Genomic DNA, 25834 nt, shown 5'->3' with positions numbered 1-25834 from the left:
TCTGCTGACACACACACTTCCAGCGCCCTGTGTTCTGGTTTTTGTAGCATTCATCTCAAGTGGGAATACCTTTTTCTACGCTAACCTCTCGACCAGACTTGGAGCTTCATCAAAGCAAGATTAAATCAATCTTGTTGATCACTGTAGCTCCAGTGGCCTCCTACATGGTAAGCACTCAGTAAATACTGCATGACCGAATGGAGCATTCATAACATCTGGAGTTCTTGGGGCAGGAGGGCTGGCCACGTGAGATAATTCATCCCACAGGAATTCAGTTCATCCCAATTAAGCCTCAGGCACAAAGGAACCTAGGTGCATTTCAGCCGGGGAGAGCTGGGTCCCATTCCCTATTCCTCAGGACCCCCTGGTACTTGTGTAGCCTCCATAGCAACTACTGCATCTGGAATGCCCTTCCTCCCATTCTGAGCCGGACGGATTTGAAGTTAAGATTGTGCAGGACCATGCAAGGTGGTTTGGTTTAGTTCAGGATCCAGAGACATAATTTCAGTGGTTCTGCTGAGTGAGAGTAATGTCAGAACCTGAGGCCCAGAGTTGGCACCAAGAATCATCACTGAGGCAGAGAAGGGCAGAATAGTGCCAGGACAGTCAGGCTGACTGTGCTGAGTGACCTCTTCATCACCTGGGACTGTTTCCTTCACTGGCCACACCATGCCCTGGTCAGCCTCCACACGGGAGCCTTCAGGCCAATACCTGGCAGCTGACTCATGGAGCCGGAACCCAAGGGTCTTTAAAACAAATCTCTCCTTCAGCCTTTAAAGGCTGTTATGAAGTTATCTATTCCTGTCCTCTGTCCCAGTGGCTTGACACATGAGGTTGGGTGAGCCTGATCACTGTCTTGACACTGAGGATACAGACGTGGTTTAGTGGAAGCTGCCAGGGCGTCAGATCAGAGAGAACTTGAGTTTCATCCTATCTGGGCCCTGCCATACATTAGATGTACATGTGGCAAGTTACTTAACCCATTGGCCTGTCCGTTTCCCCTTTTGTAAAATGGAGATAATAAATGCTTATAACACCACCATTTTGTGAAGACCATGGGAAGTTTCTAATTTTGAGGGTTGTTAGTAAATATTATTTCTCTTCCCTATTTTTTCTTACTTCCCTGTTGAGTATTTTCATCCTTAGACCTCAGTTTCCTGATTTACTGCCTCTAGCTTTCCAAAACTCTACAGCCGTTCTCAGAAACATTTCAATTGCTCTCTCACCTAGTTGGAACTATAGTTCCCAGGATGCTTGAGCCTTTTCCATATCTTTCAGTCCTTCACGGAAAATGCAACAGGCACACGTGAACGTACACACACACATCACTATGTACACTTCACACACACACACACACACACACACACACAGAAGTTACAATCCATCAGCCAGACAACTTCCCAGTGCCAGTGCAATTGATTCCAAAGTGTGGTTTATTGTAAAATTACTAAGAGTATCCACATATTTCAGCTTTATTGAGCCTTTTAAGAGAGCCACTCTGCATAATATAGTATACTTTGGTGAATAAATATGTGTTTAGTGCAGCTAGAAAAAGCATAATGAGTGAAAGCTCTTCATGTGTCAGTCTGAGCTGCTAAGGTACCACCCCACCAAATGCCAACCCTGAGAGGTGGCAGGTCTGGCAGTGACAGATGTCTCCTGGGCATACATGGGCATAGCAGTTTCTTGCAGAGATGCTATTGATCCAAAACCGTGCGTTCCAAAGCTGCTGACCCTCCTGTACCTGCTCTCTGCACACGGTTGTTGGAAGATGGGGGTGTATTTAGAAGGAGAAACAACAGAGAATCAGAAGGGGGTTCAGGAGGCATTGACTGAAGATTTATTTTTTGCATTTGTGGCTGACAGCTTAAAGTTCCTTGGCCCAAGTTATAGGATTATAAAATGATTAGCCAGCTATGATTAAGCAATTTACCTATGGAAAATGGTACCATCAACTACATTTATTAAGCAAACATCAATTAAGTGCCTGCTGTGTGGTGGGAGATACAAGGACTAGGAGGATGTGCATGTGAATTGAAGGGGTCTGCGTCTATTAATGTGAGGTGTGGCAGCTCAGAGGAGGGAGTGTCTAGTTCTTCTTTGGGAGCTTGGAGGAGGGTTAACAGATATGGCTTCCCTTATTGAAGGATGGGTTAGAGATGACAATGGGAGGAGAGTGACATGTAGGCAGTGGTAAGTTATGGTCCTTTTTGTGTCTGGAGCAGGAGAGTATGATGGAGAGAGGTGGAGCCAGAGCCAGCCAAGGAAGTCTCAGGTGAGATGATGCCCTGCTGCTATGCACAGTTGCCGGACTTTTCAGCACTGGAATTGGCATCAGTAGGCCCAGGGTTTTATCTTGGCTGTTCCACTGACTGTGATCTTGGACAAGCCCTTTTTCCTCTGGAGACAAGCTAGAAGATCTCCAAAAACCTTTCATTCTGTTGAGTTTATGAATTGGCTGAATATGTAATGAACAACCAGATGAATTTTCCTGGCCAGCCTGTTTTCCAAATGAAGTTGGCGACCCTCGTCTTCCATGTTCTCCAGTGTCCTCATCTGGCTGGCTCATCCCTGCAGTGCCCTCAGCTGTCCAGATCCCCCAGAGTAGGGGAGCACCCCTGTCTTGTGAGCTGTCTCGATCTCTCAACACCCCCTTACTCAGAAGTACCTGTTCTGTGTTCTCATCTCCTTTGTAGGGCCTGGACAGATGACAGGGCAGTCTGAAAATCCAGTCTGTGCCAAGGTGACATTCAATTCTTTTGGATTGTTGAGAGCATCTAACTAAATCTCATCCTTTTACAGTTGAGCAAACAGAACTGAAGAAGGAAAGTGACTTGGCCAGGCTCTCACAGTGAAACAGGAGTAGAGAGAGGAGGTCTCCTCACTCACACAGTCCACACATTCCCTAGATCAGCATTAACTGAGCACTTAACTGTGCTATGTGTTGGGGATACAGTGAAAAATAAAATTCTGATCTTCCAGGAGGTCAGACTAGAGGGGAAGAAGAACCCAAGCAGATAATCACAAATCAATGAGTTCAATAAAGTAATGAAGATATGTACAGGGTATGATGGGGCCGTCAAAGGAGGGCCTCCAGGCTAGCCTGGCAGGTTCATCAGATGCTTCCTGGAGTAGGCCACATCCAAAGGGCCTTAGAGAATCAGTGGGAGCTAGCCGGGTAGAGAAGGATATTCTCACTGGGGGATGCACACAGTTAATGGTTCATGCATCCCAGACAACATTTGCTTTTAAACTAAGGCCTTAACCAAGGAAGCAGATTGCATGAGAAACTGTGGAGCTTGTAAGAAAAGTATTTTGGGTGTGGGGAGAACTTTCAGAGCCTTCATATTACTCCACACGAACAGCCAACTTCCTAACCTATATAAAGCAAGGGAAGAGGAAAGGCATGAGTCCCAAGTGGACCTGAGTCAGCACCTTCAGCTTCATGGTAGTTTGTCACAAATGCCTGTCCCAGGCTAAATATCATAAAAGCCCAGACCCAGGGATTACCACTTGGGTAGTTGTCAACAAGTGTCCCTTTTCCATGGAATGGGCCCTACTGGCTTAAAAAGAGAATAGAAAGCAGAGCTGCCCTAGGGCAGGAACAGGGAGATTAGGCCAGTCCTGAAGTGGAATAGCCTTGGTTCACACTCAGTGCCAGCTACCAAGAGGCATCTGAAAAGTGAACTTTATTCTGCCAACTCTGGAGTGTGTCCCTACTCCTGACCCTGGGAGCCTTCTCACCCTGAGATCCAAGGCAGGAGAAACTCCCTGCTGGAGGAGGAATGCTGCAGGGAGGATGGCCAGGCAGCCCTTGAGGGGGCAGCGGATGTAGCAGACACAGGTACAGACCAACTCCAAGATGCCATGTACTGTAGACAGACTGCATCCCGAACTCCAGGTGACTCCAGGTGGGGTCATGCTCTGTCCACCTTTCTTCATGTGAGCATTTATAGGTGGCCGCTTTTTCGTCAGTACTTCTGACTTTCCCTCTCCTTATGTTAACAGTACCTGGCACAGGCTCTGGTTCAGGGGGCATTTGAATCAAGCCACTGCCTTACTTGGTTGGCAGGTATGCGGCTGTTCACCCAGTCCTGTTGGGCTAGGGGAAGAGGAAGAAAGGTATCAGAGATGGGACCCTTCTCTTGGCAAGTTGATCAGAAGAATCACCCCAAGCTGCATGGGAACCTTTCCCAAGAGTACCTCAATATTTAAGCTGTTCTATTTGGGTCCCTTCATCTGCTCTCCACCCACAGCAAGAGCTTGTCTCAACTGGGACTGATGAATCAGTATATGTAGCGGGGGGGCGGGGGGGGAATGAGGCATTATTGTCAGTTATCTTGGAAGAAGAGCCGGGCACTATACTCTGGGAATGCAGGTTCACTAAAAGTGAAAATGAATCAATTAGGTCTTCATCCCACCCAGAGCTCGGATAGGGGAGGAGGAGCCAGCACATGGGTGTTTCAGTCAGATCTGGGTATCCAAGGTGAGGCAGGAGTTTCCAGATACCCTCAATTCCTAACCAAGGGGGACAGGGGGTATGAGAACAGAATGGGTATTGCCAGGAAATCAATAGAAACTGAAGGATCATTCGACAGGGGGTGTTGAGACCCTGGTGGAGGTGAAGAAACTCTGCTTTGCATCAGAGAAACCAATTATCAGACGACCCCTTTGCTGATGTTTGACAAATAGCATGACAGGGAAGATAAGTTCCACGGGGCTCCCAGAGCTGAGCTGGAGATATTTGTGTAGCATCCACTTAATAAAAATTGAAACGCATTGCTTGTATCTGCCCCCAACACACACACACACACACACACACACACACACACACACACACACGTTTCTATGCCCATGTGTGTTGGTGATGGGGTACATCAGACTGTGCATATAAAATACATCCAACTGAAATAAGAACAAGACCCTGGGGGACTACTGTGGTTCAATATCTCTGGACACATAATGGAAATGCCCCCTCTGACTGTCCAGGCCTATTATCTAATAGAGCTTTGGGAGAAGAGGAAACTGCCTTGACCACTGTCACAAAGTTGTTAAAGATTCAGAAGTCTCATTAATTTAATGAGAGATGCTTCGGCCTTCCTTCTGACCACCGATCCAGCAATTTCCAATTATCCACAATCAAGAGAGTCTAATAATAAAAAGCTACCCATTTCCCAAAGCTTGAGTACCAGCAACGTGCCAGACGCCATGCCCAGCACCTTCGACTCAAGATCCTTAACCCTCAAAATAACATCGCGAGGTGGGCGTTCCACTTCTACAAAGTATGAAAGTGAGGCTCAGAGACGTTCAAGGGTCTTCACTCATTAAGTGGCAGATGTGAGAATCTGCTTTTTACCTCCCAGCCCACATCTTGTCCTTGCCAAACTGATCTTTTTGCCTTTTCTGTGCTGTGTTGGTTTTCGATTGTGTAACAAATTGCCACAATGTTAGCACTTTAAAACAGCACCATTTTGTTAGTGCAAAGTCATATAGGTCAGAAGTCCAGCATGGCATTACTGGCTCTCTCCTCAGGCTGAAATCTAGGTGTCACCGACTGCCTTTTCATCTGGAGCACAGGGTCCCCCTCCAAGCTCATTCCTGTGGTTGGCAGAATCTGTTTTCTTGCTGGCTCTTGGCTAGGGACAGCCTAGCCTCAAGAGACCATTCTTGGGTCCTTACCCCATGACTGCTCCATCTCATCAACAGGGGACCTCCCCTCTAGTCCAGCCCCTCTCTCACTTCGTATCTCTTTGGCTTCCTCTTCTGCAAACAACCAGTGAAAACTCTGCTTTTAAAGGATTCTCAGGTCAAGCTTATCTGGATAATCTCCTTCTTTGAAGCCAACTTCGTCATACAGTGCAACCTAATTGCAGAGGTACAATTCATCATAGTCACAGTCCTGGGGAGTGTGTATGTGTATGTGTGTGTGTGTGTGTCTTGGGGGTCATCTTAGAATCCCGCCTACCACACATGCCAATGTGTAAATGAGTTTATTTCTTTTCCTTTCTCCTCTGCCATCTGGTGGAAGGGTACACAAAGGGAGATCTGGCCAGGGCACCAGGAGGAAAATGCTGGAGACCCTTGGGGTCAGAATTTCATACATCCCTTGATCACGCAGATGACAAACCCTATGTTCTCTCTACTGGAGCAAGGTGGAGCTTAGGGCAGGGCCCATTCCTTGCCTCTTGATGATGGCTTGTAAACTAGCCCCTGAGGGAAAACTGGCAGCCAAGGCAAAGAGGGAAACCGAGGCCTCCTGAAACTGCTGTGGCTAGCAGGGAGGTTGGTGGCTCTGAGGAATTTGGGCCCTGCTGAGAAGAGTGTTTGAGATTTAATGAATGTTTGGAAAGCAGAGGGAGACTGAGAATAAAAGGCATTATGGCAAATCACATTATTATTATTATTATTACATTATAAGTGCTATTGTATTACAAGCACCATTAGGAGTAGCAATTGCTGTTATTATTAAGCAATCCAGCTTTTCCATCCTCAGCATCAGGCTTCACTCTGTGTCGAAGGCATCAACAGCTCGGTGAATCACCATCTGGGGCTTCCCTCACATTCACAGCCCAGTAGCAAGCCTGACGCCTGCCCATCCCACTGAAGCTTCCAGCCATCGCTCGCATGATAGACGCCTCTCCTGTGAATTCATAAGCTGGAGTTTTATCTTGGCCGAGAGTTAAGATAGTGTTAAAACCATTCCTGATCATATTGCTGTTTTGCTTAAAACTCTTCAGTGTCTGTCTCCCCATTACCCTCAGGATAAAGCCTGAACTCCTTAACACAACTTACATGACCTCCCATTCCCTGTCACCCACTGCACACCCCAGTAATGCTGAATGACTTGCAGGTCCCTGAATCTGTCACAAGCTCTCACTCTTCTGGGGCTCTACACGTGCTGTGGTTTCTCTGTTTGTGAAACTCCTCTTTCCACCTCTTATTTGCCTGACTCCTCCTCAGCTTTCAGGTCTCAGCTTGCAGTCAGCTCTCAGCTCAGGAATATCAACAGCAATTGTGGTAGAAAAGACCACTGTATACTTGCAGCACCGTGTACTTAACCACTCTTCAGGACTTGCCCTCCACCTGGTACTAAGTTTAAGCATCTTGAGGACAGGCTTGGGGTGTGCTTATCATTCTATGTCTAGTGCCAAACACGATGTATGTTCTCAAGGAGAACATTGTTGAACGAATGAAGGAATAAGTGAGACTACTTAAGATCTAAAAACTGTCCAAAAGCTGAAAATCTGTTATGCACATTTCCCCCCCCCCCCCACTGTGGGAACGTATCTGAGAGCTTGGTGGCCTCTAGAGCACAGCAGAGTCAGCAAGATGCCCAGCCCTTGTGGAGAGGCCATTATTTGATCCTGCTGCCAATATGGAGCTCATAATTAGTAAGGAGGCAGAGGCCACTGATTGATAGTGATCGACAGCATCACTCATCTTCCTAAACAACTGCTTGTACCCCTGGTGAGATGGTGGGGCTGGGAGTGCCTGAGATCTCTACATGCCTGAGGCTAATGTGTTGGGACCTGGGAAAGGAGAGGTTTAGCAACTAATGTATAGACAGGAGGCCTGATCTGTGAATCGTGATCAGTGCCTGAAGAAGGAAGCAAGCCTGCAAAAAAGCAGTAGCTCTCTGTAGCCTAAGGAGAGAGCCCGAGGTATCCACCAGTTCTCATGTCATTTTGACCTACTGAAGTTTCAGCTACACAGTTAATAACTATTTATGAGAGTTATTAGCACCCAGAGACCCAGAACAGTCTTGTGAATGAAAAATGAAGACAGACCCAGCTGCTGCTGACGGGGTAAGAGGGCTTTCCACCTGGCCTCTGCCTTCTTCTCCCTCGAAGCATATGACTAAAGTCTTTGTAAAGGTAGTTCTACCCTGATGAGTGTTTGCAGGTGAACATGAATTCATTTAATGAATGTGTATTGAGCACTTGCTAAGCACAAGTGTGGGATATGGTGAAGGGGACAGCGCATTGAACAGGATGGAATATGGTCTGCATTTGAAGTCCTGTTTGTGGACTCACGCTGGGAAAGAAAAGCAGAGAAAGGACAGAGTTCCTGGGAGGAAGGGATCTGCATGTCCAGGTTATGGGGGTAAATGAACAGAAAACGTGCAGAGAGAAGAACCCAAAGCTGAGAGATTTAGAACCAAATCTCCTATTAAATAGAATTCATTGACAGGCATGAATTAGCCTCCCAGCTGCCACTGTCTTCAAAGACCTATTACACAAAAGCAATCTCCCATCCTACACAGAGAGCACAGCCTTTGATGCAGATAAACAGACTGACAGGTACCACAGTTAAATGGGCTCAGGATGGAAGGAGAGGATGGAAGGGTGCCCAGGAGACTCTGGGCTTCTGGTGGCTCCAGGGTTTTCCTGCAAAAAGGCTAAGAGGAGACTTCTGAGACAAGGGTCTGGAGCTTGGCTTCTGCGATGCATTATATCCCAAGGAGCAGTGAATGGATCTAGCTATGAAGAAGAGCCTTGGGCAGGTGAGAGGACCAGGCTCCCAGAGGGGTGAGATGAGGGAAGCCTGAAAAGTGCTATCTTCCTAAATGTTTTCAGTCAACAGCCTTGACATCTTTCTATATAGGGTGCACCAGAGTGAACACTGATAATGTAAGTGTTGTAAATGCATTGATTCCAAATGGCATCTAGTCCTTGGAGAGGTGGCTTTGAACAAGCTCGTGGTAAAAAGCTCCAAGTAATGACAGGTATGTAGATGAGGTGTAGTAGGGGGGATGATTGAGTGGCCATTTCTGCCAAGCTTGGGTGATGGAGGAGGTCAAGGTGGACACTGAGGACAAGGTGGACAGGAATCATAGCATGAAAAGGCTTGTGTGTCTAGCCAAGGGGTTTTTGTTCTGTATGCAATAAAAGAGTAGTCGGCAAGGGGGAGGTTCATGATCAAATTTGGAGTTTAGAAAGATCCCTCCAGCAATAACATGGAGAAGGAACTTGGAGGAATGCAAGACTAAAGGAAGAGAAACCAGTGAGTCCATAGTCTAGGATCAAGCTTGTAAGGATCTGACTTGAGGTAGAGATGATGGGGTGGAGGGCAGGGATCAGATTCAAGAGATGTAAAATAATTAAAATGTTCTCAAATGACAATAAATGAGTGCATGCCTGCTGACGTGAATGAATAAACGACATGTGGACAGTGAGACAATGGAAGAAGTGGAGGATGCATTCTAAATTCTAGCTTGACTGGCAGGTGGATCATGTGACATTCACAAACAGGGAACCAAGGGAGGGAAGCAGATGCGAGTGGAAAGATACTGAGTTCAAGTTAAAGAATGATATAGTCTTAAGGATACCTTCTTCCTTTTTAGCTTCATAATAATATTTTGAGAAATTAGAATCGTTTGGTGTTCTCAGGACTCCTGGGGTGAGAACATTTGGAGTTGTCAATCATTAATAATCTCAGTGTGCATGGGGTATGCATCGACACCACCTCCTAGTGGCCAAGCTCAGTGCTGAGCACACAGTAGGGAGAATAGAATAATCACTGGTCTTGTTTGCCAAGGACCTGGATCTTAATTCCTTGTCTGTCTTAGAGGCAAGACATTTAACTCCTGGGCACCTCAGTTTCCTCTTCTACCGCATGGGCAAATGAATAAAACCTGTTCTGTCCACTTCCAATTACAGTCAGGAGACCCAAAAGCTGTGCATGAAAGTGCCCTATAAGCTTTGTTCAGCCATATCCGTGGAAGCAGTTGATGTTATTATACTCAGTAATAAATTGATATTTCATAAATCACTTTGATGTGGGTGACATAAGGCTGCCAGCCTCCTCTCTCAGGCAGGTAGGGTCCAGGGCTGAGCTTGGAGCAGAGAGGATCAAAAGCTGAGGCTTGGGTGAAAGCAGGCGAGAAATGGGGGACTGTTGGAAACCCCACTCTGACGGGAGTTAAGGATTTTAAACACCACTGTTAAGAAGCAGAGCCAGTTCCGGAGTGAAGAGGCTACAAACAGGGACAGTTACAATCCAAATGGGTCCAAATGTTAACATTTGGAGAGATTTCAGAGGACATAGGGGTGTTGGGGTGACACCTTTTGTAGGTTGCCTGTGGTGCTGGCAAGAAGGGAGCTATTAAGGCTCTTGGGTACCTGGGGCTGAGGGCCTTATGCAGATGCCGGAGATAGCCACCTCTGTGGCGTGATCTTGTGGGCTTCAGGAAGGCCCCCCCACACTGCCTTCCTCGCTACCTGCTAATGATCCCTGAAAGTGCATGAAACACACATTCCTTGAGCTGTTCTATTATTACTTCTGATAATACTAATAACTCAAGGAGTCCGTATCATACTTCCAGTCTGCACAGAAAGCTCCTGTGTATTATCTCTTCCGAGTCTCACAATGGCACAGTGAAGTCTTATTTCCCCCATTTTAAAATGAAGAAACTTGTCTGATTAAAAAGGATAAAAATAAATAAATTGAAAGCTTTTTGGAAAGATTTAAAAAAAATTGGTTTTTGAAATGTGGGATTTCAAAGAGGAAAATCTGGGTCAAAATACCCACAGACAGTGTATGATTTAAAATGTTGTGACTCCAAACCCATACCCACTCTCTCCAGCACTATTCTCCTAACCATTTAATTAAGCCCAAAAGGCAGTTTTTGGTTTCACTGATTTTTCTAGGTGTCAGCGACACAGTGCATTCTACCTTCCAGGAGTTCACAGGCCAGCGGGGAAGCATTTAGGGCTCAAATAATGATGACCATAGAGAGGGTTTACTAGGGGTGGCTGAGGCCACTGAACAGCTCTCTGCAAAAGTTGGCCAAGTTCACCAAGCTGCCTTCGACTGCCTGTTTCTCTGAGCTGTCTTAGCCACACACAGAAGCCTGCAGTTATACTGCATTGACTTCTAATTCCTTCCCACCTGCTGCACCCTGGTATTTGCTACGATTCCTTTTCTGGGTTCTTCATGCTCAACAGATGTGATATGAGGCAAACCTCAGCTCTCCCATGTTCTCAGTGAAATGCTTAGTCCTGCCTGGCACACAGCTTGTCCTCAGTAAATTGTAGTAGTTATTATTAGAATTATTGCTTTGTTGTGATTATTCATGGTTGGAAGATCTGGAACTTCAACTTAAGCCTTCTGTCTCAACACAAATAGCCACACCAAGCAATTAGCATCTTATGGTGACTTTTTTTTTTTTTTTGAGACGGAGTTTCACTTTTGTTGCCTGGGCTGAAGTGCAATGGCGCAATTTTGGCTCACCGCAACCTCTGCCTCTTAGGTTCTAGCAATTCTCCTGCCTCAGCCTCCCGAATACCTGGGATTACAGGCATGCGCCACCACACCCAGCTATTTTGTATTTTTCAGTAGTGTTGGGGTTTCTCCATGTTGGTCAGGCTGGTCTCGAGCTCCCGACCTCAGGTGATCTGCCTGCCTCAGCTTCCCAAAGTGCTGAGATTACAGGCATGAGCCACTGTGCCTGGCAGACTCCTCCCCACCCCTGCCCGGAGACAGAGTCTCACTCGGTTGCCCAGGTTGGAGGACAGCGCCCCCTCTTGGCTCACTGCAACCTGTGCCTCTGGAGTTCAATCAATTCTCCTGCCTCAGACTCCTGAGTAGCTGGGACTACAGGTACACACCATGCCACCTCACCAGGCTAATTTTTGTATTTTTAGTAGAGATGGGGTTTCACCGTATTGGCCAGGCTGGTCTTCAACTCCTGACCCCAGATAATCCACCTGCCTTGGCCTCCCAAAGTACTGGGATTACAGGCATGAGCCACTGCACCTGGCCTATGGTGACTTATTTAGCAAAACTTTCCCCATTTGACAAGTAGCTAAGAATCACCTCTTGCCAAGCCAGGAGGAAAGAAAGAGGAAGGAGAAGCCTCCAGGCCAGATCTTTCCTTTGGTCAGGGCCCGGCAGTTCAGGGGGACAAGGAAAAGGGAGGAGAATGGGGCAGCACACCCTCTTTGGTGATGCTGCAGCACAGAGAATGGATTGCACTTGGACAGAAGAGGACTCACAGGCCATGAGTGCCTGTGTGCCAGGAACTCCTCATGTATTTCCCGTGCAAGGTAAATGCTTCTACTCTTTACAGGTGAACACTCAGAAAGTTCAGAAACCAGCTTGAAATCAGCCAGCCAGTATGTGGCCAAATGAGGGTTCGAACCCAAGACTGTCTTATTTCAAAACCTGTGCTCTTTCTAATACAGGCCAGTTTTCTGATGAGATTGCCACACTGCACAATGCCAGGGGGCACCATTCACATGGCCATCAGTATAAGTGGCACCTGGGAGTTGAACAGTATAGTGGCTAGGTGTCCCAAGATCAGAGGCATGATCTCCATTAAGTAGCAGCTATTGCAAAGGTGAAATGATGGGGGCCTAACCTGCTGGGGTTGGAAAGGAAGGAGCAGCTTCGAGAGATATTTAAGAGAGAGATTTGACAGAATTGGCAGTTGACTGGGTGTGGAGTTAAAGAATGAGGGAGTTGAGGCTGTCTCTGAAGTTTCTAGCTTAGGTACCTGGGAGACTGGTAATGCACTTACTGGTTAGGAAGGCAGAGAAGAAGGGGCAGTTGGTCAGAGAACGTCGTGGAATGCCATTTCCCCTACTTACCCACGTGGCCTGGGTTAGGAGGTGAACTTGATTTAAGGACGCCACCTGGACCTGTGCTTTGGTCTCTTGCTTTCTTACTCAAAGTCAAACACAGAAACTTAATCTGGGTTGTTAAAAGTTATTGTGCTTTTAGCTCTAGTTGACTAACCTCGTCTTGTCCCCAGGGTTGACTAAATCCAGCCCCCAGTGATGGGACTTGGCTGCTTAGCTGGCTGAACACGTCCCCAGGGCACTGCTTCCCCCAGACCTCCCTTGCAGAAGCTGCCCACAGCCTTTCCCTTATCCCTCGATGTTCCCATATACTAGATGCCAAAGCTGTGCATTCCTTGGCATCAGACCCTGTGTGGTGTAGGGCATGGTTGGTCCCTCACAACCATGGTAATCTCACAGTTTCCCAGACCCCCTCTTTCTCTCTCCCTCCGACAAAACTACCTGAGCTCTAGGACCTCCACCTGTCTGGGCCCATCCCCAGCTCAGCCCCCACTCAGAGCCTGCCCTTGCTTCCTGGCCCAGGTGATGAAGAGACTGTAGAGCCATGAAGCTTCCAGGACATTGGATGTGGCACTTCTGCTGCAGAAAGTGAGGGGCTCCCTTCCACCTACCTCTCAAGCCATTATCCATGAGGCATTCCTTCATCCCATGGTGACATCCCCCTGGATCCATCCACTTGTGGCTCTGACCTAACCTTCAACTATTGCTATTTGGACCCTTACATGCCACTGTATACACAAAGATTTGCACACATGTATGCACTCATGCAACACACACATGCACACACTTTTTAAAATGTTTTTCATGTGAAAGCCCAGTGATAAGAAAGCAAACTGTCAGGATTTTTTCTTTTAAATACAATACAGCTAGTGCTCGACTTACGACCACGATTGGTTCCGACAGGCCGGTCGTAACATGATTTGGTCGTAAGTTGAGTAGGCTATATGCACGCGGAGATGGTAGTGCTGCCAGAAGCTGGTCCGCACTGTCGTATGCCGAGCTGGTCAACGTTTGCGCTGCCAGACGCGGAGCAGTGGCTAGCGATTGTGGTCGTAAAGTCGAATGGTCGTAAGTTGCATAGGTCGTAAGTCGATCAATACCTGTAGTGGAATCGCAGAGGACAGTCAGGGGTTAGCACAGCGTCTACTCACGTTCTTACACCTTCTGGAGCTGTGATAGGGTGTGCTTGGTGTTAGAGTTAGCGTCAGTGAGACCCCAAGGCATTAAGCTGGCTTCAATCAACCATTCTCATAACAGCATTGGCAAAATAGCTCCTAGGTATCAGGCACTCTCTAGATGCAGTGTGGAGGTCAAAAATGAGGCAGACACATCTTTGCTTTCTGGAAGCACACAGGCCCCTGGAGAGAGAGGCCATGTGTGTGAACAAAGAATGCAACTTCGGGCCATCACAAAGCCACACACACTTGGAATAGTGGAAGACCTGGTACTGGTCTCTGCCCCACCATGTGGCTTTACCAGGTACCAATTCTCAGTCCTTCGCCCTGATTCCCTGGTTTGGGACAATGTGAGTGGACTCCTGTTGGGAACAGGGATCCTCAGGATATCCCTTCCTGGGACATTTATAAGAAGATGATCAAGGTCCCCATGAGAACCTGTTCTGCCAGAGGGACTGCCCCCACTTCTGTCATTGTATGAAGGTTACAGCCAGTCAGACAGTGTGGCTGGGGTGGGGTTGGGGAGGTACAATGGAAACCTAAGCAAGCCAGATGTGCATTCTTAGGTGGGCTCAAGATGAGTAAGCAGTGGAAACTGGGTAAACTTTAATCCCTTCATTTCTGAAATGCGTTAGTTTTTTTTGTTTTGTTTTTTGAGACAGAGTCTTGTTCTGTTGCCCAGGCTGGAGTGCAGTGGTATGATCTCAGTTCACTGCAACCTCTGCCTCCCGGTTCGAGTAATTCTTCCACCTCAGCCTCCCAAGTAGCTGGGACTACAGGTGCCTGCCACTATGCCCGGCTAATTTTTTTATTTTTAGTAGAGACAGACTTTCATCATATTGGACAGGCTGATCTCAAACTCCTGATCTCGTGATCCGCCCACCTTGGCCTCCCTAAATGCTGGGATTACAGGCGTGAGCCACCGCACCCAACCTGAAATGTGTTAGTTTTATGAAATACCTCTCTCCGCAAAATGTCTCTACCACCTGACTTTGGATTTTTAAGAAGTGTTTCTCTGAATAGATTTAGGGTAGCATTTCCCAAATTGCATTCTGCAGCATGCTACTACCAGTCACTCACGAATTTTGAAGGACAAAAAAAAAAAAAAAAAAAAAAAAACCATGGTCTTGGTTTGTTCCATGGTTAGTGTGTTTGGGAAGTTCAGGGTTAAACAAAAACCAGCTGCTTTGCTGCCGGACTTCTTTCAGCCTTTAATATGCTAGTGGGCATTATGAATCTTGAAAAGGCAGATATAATATGCATTGTTCTCCAGCCTTATTTGAGCATGAAACCTTGTCTTGATGAAATTTCTGTTAATGTCGCCTGGAAACCTAATACCCCGAGGAACACACTGAGAAATACTGGCACAGAAGATCATCATTGTTTGTAAACTAGCGGTGGTCAGCTGCTTCCCGTATTCTTTTAGACAGTAGTCTTCAATAGCAGCAGGAAAGTCTAAGTTTAGATAAAAGAAGAATTTTCTAACGGTAAGGATTATTAGATACCAGAACCTTAGAGTGTTGTGGGAAATTGCAGTAAAAGAATGTGCCCCCTCCCCCTTTCTTGTCCTTCCACAGGCTATCCCATGAGTCATTATAAATAGAATGAATTATCAAGGAAGCTTCTGGAATCTTTTTATCTTAAGGGACCTTTGAAAGTTGCATATAATTGAGGGATAAGAAGGTAGGAATAACAAGGCAGTAAGACAGACTGGCAGACTTCTGGGTAGACTGTCACTGAGTGTCTGTAATTAACTCATTCATTCTTACTCTGCCTAGAATATGCATTTGAAGGGAATATCTTTCTAGCTTAGGTTTCCAAGATAAGTGGTACTGAAGAAGCAGGGGGCCAGAAGCGGCCCCAGATTTCATGATGGTCTTTCAGTAACTGTCATATTTACCAAATATGATGCTAAGCTTTGCATGCATCTCCAGCCCCCTGGAGAGAGTGGCCATGTGTGTGAACAAAGAATGCAACACGGGGGCCATCACAAAGCCACACACACTTGGAGTAGTGGAAGACATGATCCTGGTCTCTGCCCCACCACATGGCTTTACCAGGTCCCATTTGCTCTGTTTTCATTCTGGTTCCCTGATTTGGGACAATGTGAGTGGACTCCTGTTGGGAGCAGGGACCCTCAGGATATCCCTTCCTGGCACATTTCTAAGAAGACGATCAAGGTCCCCATGAGAATCTGTTCCACCCAAAGGACTGCTCCCAGCCCCTTCTGTCATTGTATGAAGGTTACAGCCAACCAGGCAGTGTGGCTGGGGTGAGGTTGGGGAGGTACAATGGGAACCTAAGTGAGCCAGATGTGCATTCTTAGGTGGGCTCGAGATGGGTGGGCAGCAGAAACCGGTTTGAAATAACCTATAGGGTTGCTAGTATTGTTTCTTTTTAAAAAATGGGGATTTGAAGCCCAGAAGGTTACATACCTTGCTTAGTCATATAGCTAGTATGGTAAGGAACCTGAAATACCAAAGCCTGAAGCCACTGTATCACCCCAGCTGCCACTGTGAATCTGTGGACAACCAGGGCCTCGGGGCTTCCTTAAAATGAGCCTGCATCCATCAGGTTATGCGTGTGGGGAGAGGATGGAGTTGGGCTGATGTGTCTGCCCACATTGTTAAGGAAGCCAGGGAAAAGAGGACATTTTTCAGCCCCTGCCAACCATGCCCAGCCAGGCCCCTTGGTTTGCCCACAACAGTCTGGCTCTGCCCCAGTCAGTACACTCTTGCCAACTGCATCTTCTTCTCATTAGCCATCTGCCCCCTCATGCCTACCAATAGCCCACAGCACATGGGCAGCTGCCCTCTTAGAGAGATAGGAGATAATATCAGCTTAGGAATCAATACATTCTCTGGCATGTCCTTGTTCCCCCTAATAGGAATGTGACAGGATCCAAAAATACACTTAATCTTTATCCAAATCTACTCTGTCAGGTATTGGTGGCTTCAGAGGAAGCTTGGTACCTCCAATTTGCACGCAAAAGCTAATGAAGCCAGCCTCTGGGCAGGTGAGCTCAGGCCTGCACCCTGAGGCCTTGGCAGTGTCTGTGGCATACAAGGGTGGCACCAGGGGCCTACAGCAGCTAAGTCTTCAGAAGAGGAGATTGCCTGGAGGAAAGCAATCTTTCTGCCTGGCCAGAAGGAAAGCCCAAGGCACTTGCCATCTGTCACGTCAGGCTGAGTGGCTGACAGGCTGGTCCTGAGGTCTGAAAGTCCTGTGTACCCCCCAGGGTGTGGAGCTGTGTGTGATGCACTTGGAATGGCCATATGATGAATGTGACTTTGGTGTGAAAAGATGGCCTGACGCATATTTGAAGGCATCTTTCCGGGAGTGGGGATCAGTGATCTACAATCTTGTACACAAGAAAGTGTACAATCTACACTTTCTTGACTGGTTTTGTTGTACAGGGCCCAGGGAGACCTTGGGGGCCAGAGCTCTGCGCTCAGAGAGGACACTGCCCCTCGCTATAACACTAACTGGCCTCTGTGGCGCTCACACCTGCAAGCTTGGCCCCACCCGGCTGATTGGATGAGGACCATGGGTTGCTGGGAGCACTCCTTTGCGCTACTAAATGTCACTGCCTTAGATGGGGTTTCCCTGACTGCCTCATCTAAAGCAGCAGCCCCTCACCCCCACTCCCACCTCCATAACTATACGAAATGATGATAAATTTGTTTCCTTACTATCTGTCTCTTCCACTAACTGCAAGCTCCCTGAGAGCAGCTAGGCTGTGTGTCTCTCTCATCCATCCTCCATGCATAGAACCATGACTGGCACGTGACAAATGCTTAAATGTTTATTAAGCGAATGAAAAACTTAGTGGCAAATGAAGGCACCACCCTACCTGCAAACCTTCAGATTGAGGTTCTTGGAAAGCAAGCTTGTTGTTGGCATTCCTCCGCTGACAGTTCCCTTGGGTCTCATCATGCAGAAGACAAAGGGCATGTTCCCGAGCCTGGCATCCTGGCCCTTAGGGCCTGGCCTCTACTGACTGTCCCAGCTTCATTTCTCATCATCCCTCTCCCAGGCCCCCTTGTATCCTGTGTGCTAACCTACACTTCAAGTGTGTAAGACTTGGGGTCCTGCTGGAAATGCAAGCTTGGATTCAGGTGGTGTTAGATGGGGTTCAGGAATCATTTTTTTTTTTTTTGAGACAGAGTTTCACTCTTCTTGCCCAGGCTGGAGTGCAATGGCGTGATCTTGGCTGACTACAACCTCCACCTCCTGGGTTCAAGTGATTCTCCTGCCTCAGCGTCCCGAGTAGCTGGGATTACAGGCATGTGCACCACGTCTGCCTAATTTTGTTTTTCAGTAGAGATGGGGTTTCACCATGTTGATCAGGCTGGTCTTGAACTCCTGACCTCAAGTGATTCACCCGCCTCGGCCTCCCAAAGTGCTGGGATTATAGGTGTGAGCCACCATGCTCGGCCTCGTCATTTTTTAAAGAGGAACCTGGATGATGCTGACAGTAGAATCATACTTTAAGAAGAGATGTCTTCATCAAAGTATAAGAACCCCACGGGCAGTACTGTAAGGGCCATGCACTTTCTCAACTCTGGGCCCTTGTATACGTGGGGATTTCTGGTTGGAGTAGCCTTTGATCACCCACAATTCTCCACCCAGAAAATGTCCACATATCCTTAAAGACTCAGCTCAAGCGTCCCACTTCCCATGGGAAAAAACCCATGTGCCTAGTGCTGCCTCCACTAGGCACATGGGTTTTTTTCTTTCTCTCTCCAGCTAGTGTATCTTGTATATACCTTGTTTAGTGATCATTCTACTTATTTTTTTGTCCTCCATCCTCGACCATGACACTTGCTAACTCCCAGGAAAACTGCTCTTGTTATCTCTGGACCCGTAGGTCCCAACAGAGTGTCTGGTGTTCACTGGACTAGAATGAGGTACCTGGATGTGCTCTACCAAAGTCCATCCTTCACTTCACCCCTTCCTAACTATGTTCTCTATTTCTGATACTGGGTCTTTCTAGGAGTTCTCACTCCAGAGAATGGACAGCCTTGTGGATGACCGTGTCAACATCCTGGGATTTTCCATTTTCAACCAATCCCATGCTTTCTTCCAAGAGTTTGCCCAGAGCCTCAACCAGTCCTGGCAGGAGAACTGTGACCATGTGCCCTTCACTGGGCCTGCGGTAAGTACCTGCCAGAGCTCCTCCTGGTGCCCTTTGGCCTCTGCACTTTGCCCCTCTGTGGGCCAACCCCTGGGCAACACCCCCTCCTAGAGTCCAGCCGTCTCCCGCTGCAGTCCCAGCTCAGAAGAGGAGGTAGAGAGATGCTGGGTGCAGTTGCAGGGGATGAGGTTTGGGAAGCAGTGAGCTGTAGACAGCAAGGAGGGGGCTGTGTGGAGGCACTGGGCTGTCACTTAGTGATGTCTGCAGCCCTCCGGTGGCCTGACTCTCAGTGCTACCATTGCTGAAAGCTGCCTGGGGTTAGGATCCAAGAATCGTTTGGAAGCGTCTTTAAGCTGATCTACCACCTCATTTTTCAGATGAGGAAACTGAAGCCCAGGCTGGAATGGGATGTGGAGTTGGGATGTGGGGGTCTTGTTTAAGGGCAAACGTCTAGGCTGCTGCAGAGTGGAACTAGACCCCGGGACTCCTGGTTCCCGGTCTGGTGCTCTGTCCACCCCCTGGCCACTTCCTGAGTCAGAGCTCATCCTTTCTGCTTCCTGTCTGCAGTTCTGGCCCCTCCTGCATGTGTGATGGACGCAAACCTTTCTATGGCCATTCTCCACTGAGTTGGATGTTCTTCTCTGTGGGCAGGCCAAGAATATCTGCTTGTGTACATTTGTTAAAAGGCTAGTTCTCGGGAGACTAGGAGTGTGTGTGTGTGTGTGTGTGTGTGTGTGTGTGTGTGTGTGTGTGTGTTTTGAGGCAGGAGTACAGTGGTGCAATCTCTGCTCACTGCAACCTCACCGCCCGGGTTCAAGTGATTCTCCTGCCTTAGCCTTCTGAGTAGTTGGGATTACAGGCGCCTGCCACCATGCCTCACTAATTTTTGTATTTTAGTAGAGACAGGGTTTCACCACATTAGCCAGGCTGTTCTCAAACTTCTGACCTTGTGATCTGCCCACCCCAGCCTCCCAAAGTGCTGGAATTACAGGCATGAGCCACTGCGCCCAGTGGATTGTGTGGCTTTTAATGTGTCCTAGCCCCACTATACACATTATTTTACTTTTAAAAGCCACACGAGGCAGCCCTTGTGATGCTCACCACAGCTTCCTGAGGCAGCTACTACCAGTATCTCCATTTTACAGGTGATAAAACCGAAGCCCAGAAAGGTTAGGCAAATAGCCCAGGGTCACACAGCCAGTGAGCAGAGGACCAGGATTGGAACCCAGGCCATACAGCTTTACAGTTTATACTTTTAACCTCTGTGCCACTTTGCATCTCTCTAAGACAGTCACATCCTTGCCACACTTCACTGTAATTGAGCCTGGCTAGATGGAGGTACAGTGACGTATGCACAGTGACATTTTGGTCGCAATGGACAACGTGTACCATGGTGGTCCCACAGATGATAATGCCACATTTTTCTTGTCCCTTTTCTATGTTTGCGTGTGTTTCAATATGCAAATACCTACCATGGTGTTCCAGTTGCCTGCAGCATTCAGTACAGTCACATTTATACAGGTTTGTAGCCTGGGAGCCCTAGACCATACCATATATCTTGGGAGTGTAGTGGGCTACAGTATCTAGGTTTGTGTAAGTACATTCTATGATGGCTGTACAATGAAGAAATCACCTAATGATGCATTTCTCGTAATGCATCCCCATTGTTAAGTAACACACGACTGTAGTTACTAGGTATTTGTTAAATGATGAGTGAGTGAGTGAGTCAGGCTGAATGATGACTTAGAGATAGAAAGAAGTAGATTAAAATTAGGCCTAGGAGATGGCAATGAAATTGGGTACTCCTGGAATGGGAAATTCTCTGGTGAGTTTTAAAAATAGGAGCGATGCCTGTCTTTGATAAGACATGCCCAGAGGCAAGGGCATGTCTAGGCATCCACACACTTGGCATCTAATTAGTGCTCGGCCAACATGGTGACCTTGGGGGGGGCTGCGGAACCCAGGGCGTAGACTTAACGACCTTTCACAAAACTCTGTGCCTTTATGATCATGCGACCTCGTAGACATCTTAGGAAGGAAGGGGGTAGCTAAGGAGGTTAGAGCTCATGGAAAACTCAGGAAGGTTTGATCCAGGGAGCGGGACAGGGATTTGTGAAACAGAGTTTCATGAAGATTTATGGAACCCATCCCAACAAGCTATTTTAGACCTAAAAGAGGCAAAAACCCCTGGGAAAGATCGATCGAAGAGGGCAGCTGAAGGAAGGGGTCATCTCTGTTAAATGGCTTAAGGGACAGAGAGGGACTTCTCAAAGCACAATGTCACGTGCAGGAATCACTCAACCCCCAGTAGCAATGCAAGCCCTGTTCTCCCAACTGAGTCTGCTGTTCTTACAGTTCTAATTTCAGTTTTTTAATAGGTGCTGACAAACTTGAAAGTATTACAACACAATATTAAGAAACGAAAAAAAAAATCTGCCTCTTCCCTTCAACCCAAACCTCACCACACTTGGCATCTGGCCTGGGGAAGTAAATGGTCCCAGGCTCTATTTCCTTGTTCTCTTTAAGGGTTTTGGCCTTTGCATTGATGCTCACATTGGCCACGAGCAGACAGATCAGAGTCGTTTGGCTCCTAGTGGGCTTCTTTGTGAAGATCCAGCACATAGGCCAGAGTGCCTTTCACAGAACCATGGGTCAGTGCTGTCATGGTCAGACAGGCTGAAAAGACCACCGGCCTTGGAGGCACAGAGCCTGGAGTCAAATAGTGGCCTTGACATTTTCTCACTGTGTGATCTTAAGCAGTGACGTAACCCCTATGGGCCTCAGATTCTTTTTCCATAATTTTAGATGAATTATTCCTGACCATCTTAGAGCATTATTGTGAAGATAAAATAGGATCTGATCTTATCTTCAATTCACAATTATTCACCAAGTCATTTCATATAACAACTTATAGATGCCAAATGCTGGAATAGACATTATTAAATATATCAGGGAGCTTTTGCTATGTAAATGCTGTGTAACAGCCAACTCCTAAATCTCATGATACACAATAAATATGCATACAGTACACATTTATATAGCTCATGCACTTGTGGGTCAGCTAGGGAGCAGCTCATCTAACTGAGTCTGAGGCTCAGATGGGCAGCTCTGCTGCTCTGGCTGAGATCTCTCAGCATGCATGGGTTGGCTAATCCAGACGGGGCCTACCTGGAGCCAGTACCTCTTGCTCTTCCCCTGGACCAGCAGGCCAGCCTGGCATATTCTCATGGTGATGGCAGAAAGGCAGCAAAGCAAGTGGAAGCACAAAGACCTCTTAGTCCTGGGCACCCAGAAAGGCACACCTTCATTTTCTTGGCCAAAGAAAATCACACACACAAACTCAATGTTAGGGAGTTAGGAAATGCACTCTACCCTTTTAGAGGAAAAAATGCAAAGTCACATGGTAAAACCTCTGAATACCTGAATACAGTGTGTGTCTTAGTCCATTTGTATTGCCTTCAAGGAATACCTGAGGCTGGGTGATTTGTGAAGAAAAGAGGTTTATTTGGGCTTCTGGTTCTGCAGGCTGTACAAGAAGCTTGGTGCCAGTATCTGCTTCTGGTGAGGGCCTCAGGAAGCTTCCATTCTTGGTGGAAGGCAAGGGGAGGGGTATATGCAGCTCACATGGAAAGAGAGAAAGCAAAAGAGATAGGGGAGGAGGTACCAGGCTCTTTTCAACAGCCAGTTCTTTTGGGAACGAGTGAAAATTCGCTCACTCTTGCAAGAATGGCCCCAAACTATTTTTCAGGCATCCACCCCCTTTATCCAACCCACCAGGGTCACTTCAACATGAGACTTGGTGGGACCAAATAAACCATGGCAGAGTGGGGTGAAGGACTGGCCCCATCATGTAGTCACACAATGAAGATCAAAGTCATTGTCCTCTGGTGTGCCATGCAGGAGCAGGGTTCACCTCTACCTCTGGGAAGGTGACTCCTAGTGTATGTTACTCTCATGGAAGCAGAGGGAAGCCCCTGATTTCAGCCTGCAGAGGTCAGGGGAAGCTTGCCCGAAGAGAGGGAAGCTAATAACTCACTGCTTGCTTTGTTTTCTTTTTTTTTTTTTGGAGACAGAGTCTTGCCCTGTATCCTAGGCTAGAGTGCAGTGGCACAGTCTCAGCTCACTGCAACCTCCACCTCCGGGGTTCAAGCAATTCTCCTGCCTCAGCCTCCTGAATGGCTGGGACTACAGCCATCGACCACCAAGCCCAGCTTATTTTTAGTATTTTTAGTAGAGATGGGGTTTCACCATCTTGGCCAGGCTGGTCTCGAACTCCTGACCTCATGATCCATCCACCTTGGCCTCCCAAAGAGCTGGGATAACAGGCATGAGCCACAGCGCCCAGTCCTCACTGCCTGTTTTCTGTGTGCAGAACACCAGACAGAGTCCATGACATCCAGGTGGAATAGGAGTGCTATGCTGACACTCTCAGTGGACTGGAGAGGGTGTCCTGTCACGGGTATGCTGCCCAAGGCAGTTTAAAAGATAGAAACCCTGACCTCGTTTGTCTCCTTCCCAGTCCAATGTCAGGCCTCCCAAAGCCTCAGCATCTTATGCTCCCCAAGAATGCTAGGGGGTGTTCAGTGAGTGGGGGTGTTCTCTAAGGGTCTCTTGGTGCTGCTGGTAGAGAACAAGAGTCAAGATGGGCTGAGCTGCACCAGCTCAAGGCTGCCTCCGGGAACCGTGCGGGGAGAATCCATGTGAGTTTCAGGCCTAGAGCTGGTCCTTGTGCTGGTCACAGATTCTGCATCTACTTTAGTCAGCTTTCTCTCAGCCAAGCCCCTTTGGTCTTCTTACCAATAAAATGAACAAGTGTTCTTGCAAAGCAGAGCAGGATGCTCACCCCATCCTGTTTCACCTCGGCATGGAGCTGAAAACCCCTGTAGCCCTTCCCATGAAATTATCTCACCTTCTCCTATTTTCCTCCTCAGGGCATCCTAGTAACAGTTAAGATTGGTCTTGTAGCCCTTTTGGACAAGTGGGGAAACTGAGGCATGGACATGCCGGATGGCACATCAAGGTTCCCCCAAGTCAGCACCCTAAGGTAACCTGGAGTAGAACCTTCATCTGTCTCTCAGTGCCAGAGAAACTTCCAGCCACTGTCTCTGTGGCCTCTGAGAGGGAACGGAAGGTGTTCCAGACACTTTCACCTCAGTGCATGGAAAGGAAGCTCACGGCAGTGACAATAGCAACACACCTCCCTCAAGGCTTCTCATTTTAGCAACCACCTTTGAAAAGCTGTGCCTATTAGATCCACTTGGTCCAGCTTGGCATTCAAGTCCTGGATGTCATTGTTAATTTTCTGTCTCATCGATCTGTCTGATATTGACAGATCAGACTTCTGATATTGAAGTCTCCCACTATTACTGTGTGGGAGTCTAAGTCTCTTTGTAGGTTGTTAAGAACTTGCTTTATGTATCTGGGTGCTCCTGTATTTGGTGCGTATATATTTAGGATAGTTAGCTCTTCTTGTTGGATTGATCCTTTTACTATTATGTAGTGTCCTTTTTTGTCTCTTTTGATCTTTGTTGGTTTGAAGTCCATTTTACTGGAGACTAGGATTGCAACTCCTGCTTTTTTTTGTTCTCCATTTGCCTGGTAAATCTTCTTCCATCCCTTTATTTTGAGTCTATGTGTGTCTTTGTATGTGAGATGGGTTTCCTGAATACAGCACACCAATGGGTTTTGACTTTTTATCCGGTTTGGCTGTCTGTATCTTTTGATAGGGGCATTTAGGCCATTTACATTCAATGTTAATATTGTTATGTGTGAATTTGATCCTGCCATTTTGTTACTGGCTGGTTTTCTTGCCCGTTAGTCGACTCATTTTCTTCATTGCATTCTTGGTCTTTGCCATTTGGTGTGCTTTTGGAGTGACTGGTACTTGTTCCTTTCCATGCAGAGTGTTTCAGGAGTTCTTGCAGGGCAGGTCTGGTGGTGACAAAAATCTCTTAGCAATTGCTTGTCCACAAAGGATTTTATTTCTCCTTCACTTAGAAAGCTTAGTTTGGCTGGATATGAGATTCTGGATTGAAAGCTCTTTTTTTTAAGGATGTTGAATATTGGCCCCCACTCTCTTCTGGCTTGTAGGGTTTCTGCCAAGAGATCTGCTGTGAGTCTAACTGGTTTCCCTCTGTGGTTGACCTGACCTTTCTCTCTGGCTGCCCTTAGCATTTTTTCCTTCATTTCAACCCTGGTGAATCTGACAATTATGTGCCTTGGGGTTGTTCTTCTTGAGGAATATCTTTGTGGAGTTCTCACAATACAAAAAGAAGGAATCCTCCCTAACTCATTTTATGAGACCAACATCATCCTGATACCAAAACCAGGCAGAAACTCAACTAAAAAAGAAAACGTCAGGCCAATATCCATGATGAACATTGATGCAAAAATCTTCAATAAAATACTGGCAAACCGAATGCAATAGCACATCAAAAAGCTTATTCATCATGATGAAGTAAGCTTCATCCCAGGGATGCAAGGCTGGTTCAGCATACATAAGTCCATAAACGGAATTCATCACATAAACAGAACCAAAGACAAAAAACAAATGATTATTTCAAGATGCAGAGAAGGCCTTCAACAAAATTCAATAGCCCTTTATGCTAAAAACTGTCAATAAACTAGGTATCGACAAAACATATCATAAAATAATAAAAGCTGTTGATGACAAACCTACAGCCAATATCATACTGAATGGGCAAAAGCTGGAAGAATTTCCTTTGAAATCAGGCACTAGACAGGGATGCCCTCTCTCACCACTCCTATTCAATATAGTATCAGAAGTTCTAGCCAGAGCAATCAGGCATGAAAAAGAAATAAAAGGTATTCAAATAGGAAAGGAGGAAGTCAAATTGTCTCTATTTGCAGACAACATGATTGTGTATTTAGAAGACCCCATCATCTCAGCCAAAAATCTTCTCAAACTGAAAAGCAACTTC

The 25834-nt window shown here is 47.0% G+C and overlaps 1 protein-coding gene across 2 annotated transcripts in view; it reads left to right on the top strand.

The window, feature by feature from the left end:
* GRIK4 (glutamate ionotropic receptor kainate type subunit 4) overlaps positions 1-25834 on the top strand; it is a 337173-nt gene that overhangs the window by 188321 nt on the left and 123018 nt on the right. For both annotated transcript variants that reach the window (XM_032285175.1, XM_032285174.1), the window contains exon 8: positions 18753-18914. In XM_032285175.1, the coding sequence (XP_032141066.1) occupies positions 18753-18914 (162 nt within the window). The remainder of the gene's footprint in view (positions 1-18752; positions 18915-25834) is intronic.

The sequence above is a fragment of the Sapajus apella genome, unplaced genomic scaffold (genome assembly GCF_009761245.1).
Source record: "Sapajus apella isolate SASKATOON/1434 unplaced genomic scaffold, GSC_monkey_1.0 scaffold16, whole genome shotgun sequence".
Taxonomy (NCBI): domain Eukaryota; kingdom Metazoa; phylum Chordata; class Mammalia; order Primates; family Cebidae; genus Sapajus; species Sapajus apella.
Note: the sequence above shows the minus strand (reverse complement) of the source record. Positions and strands in the feature narration are given on the sequence as shown.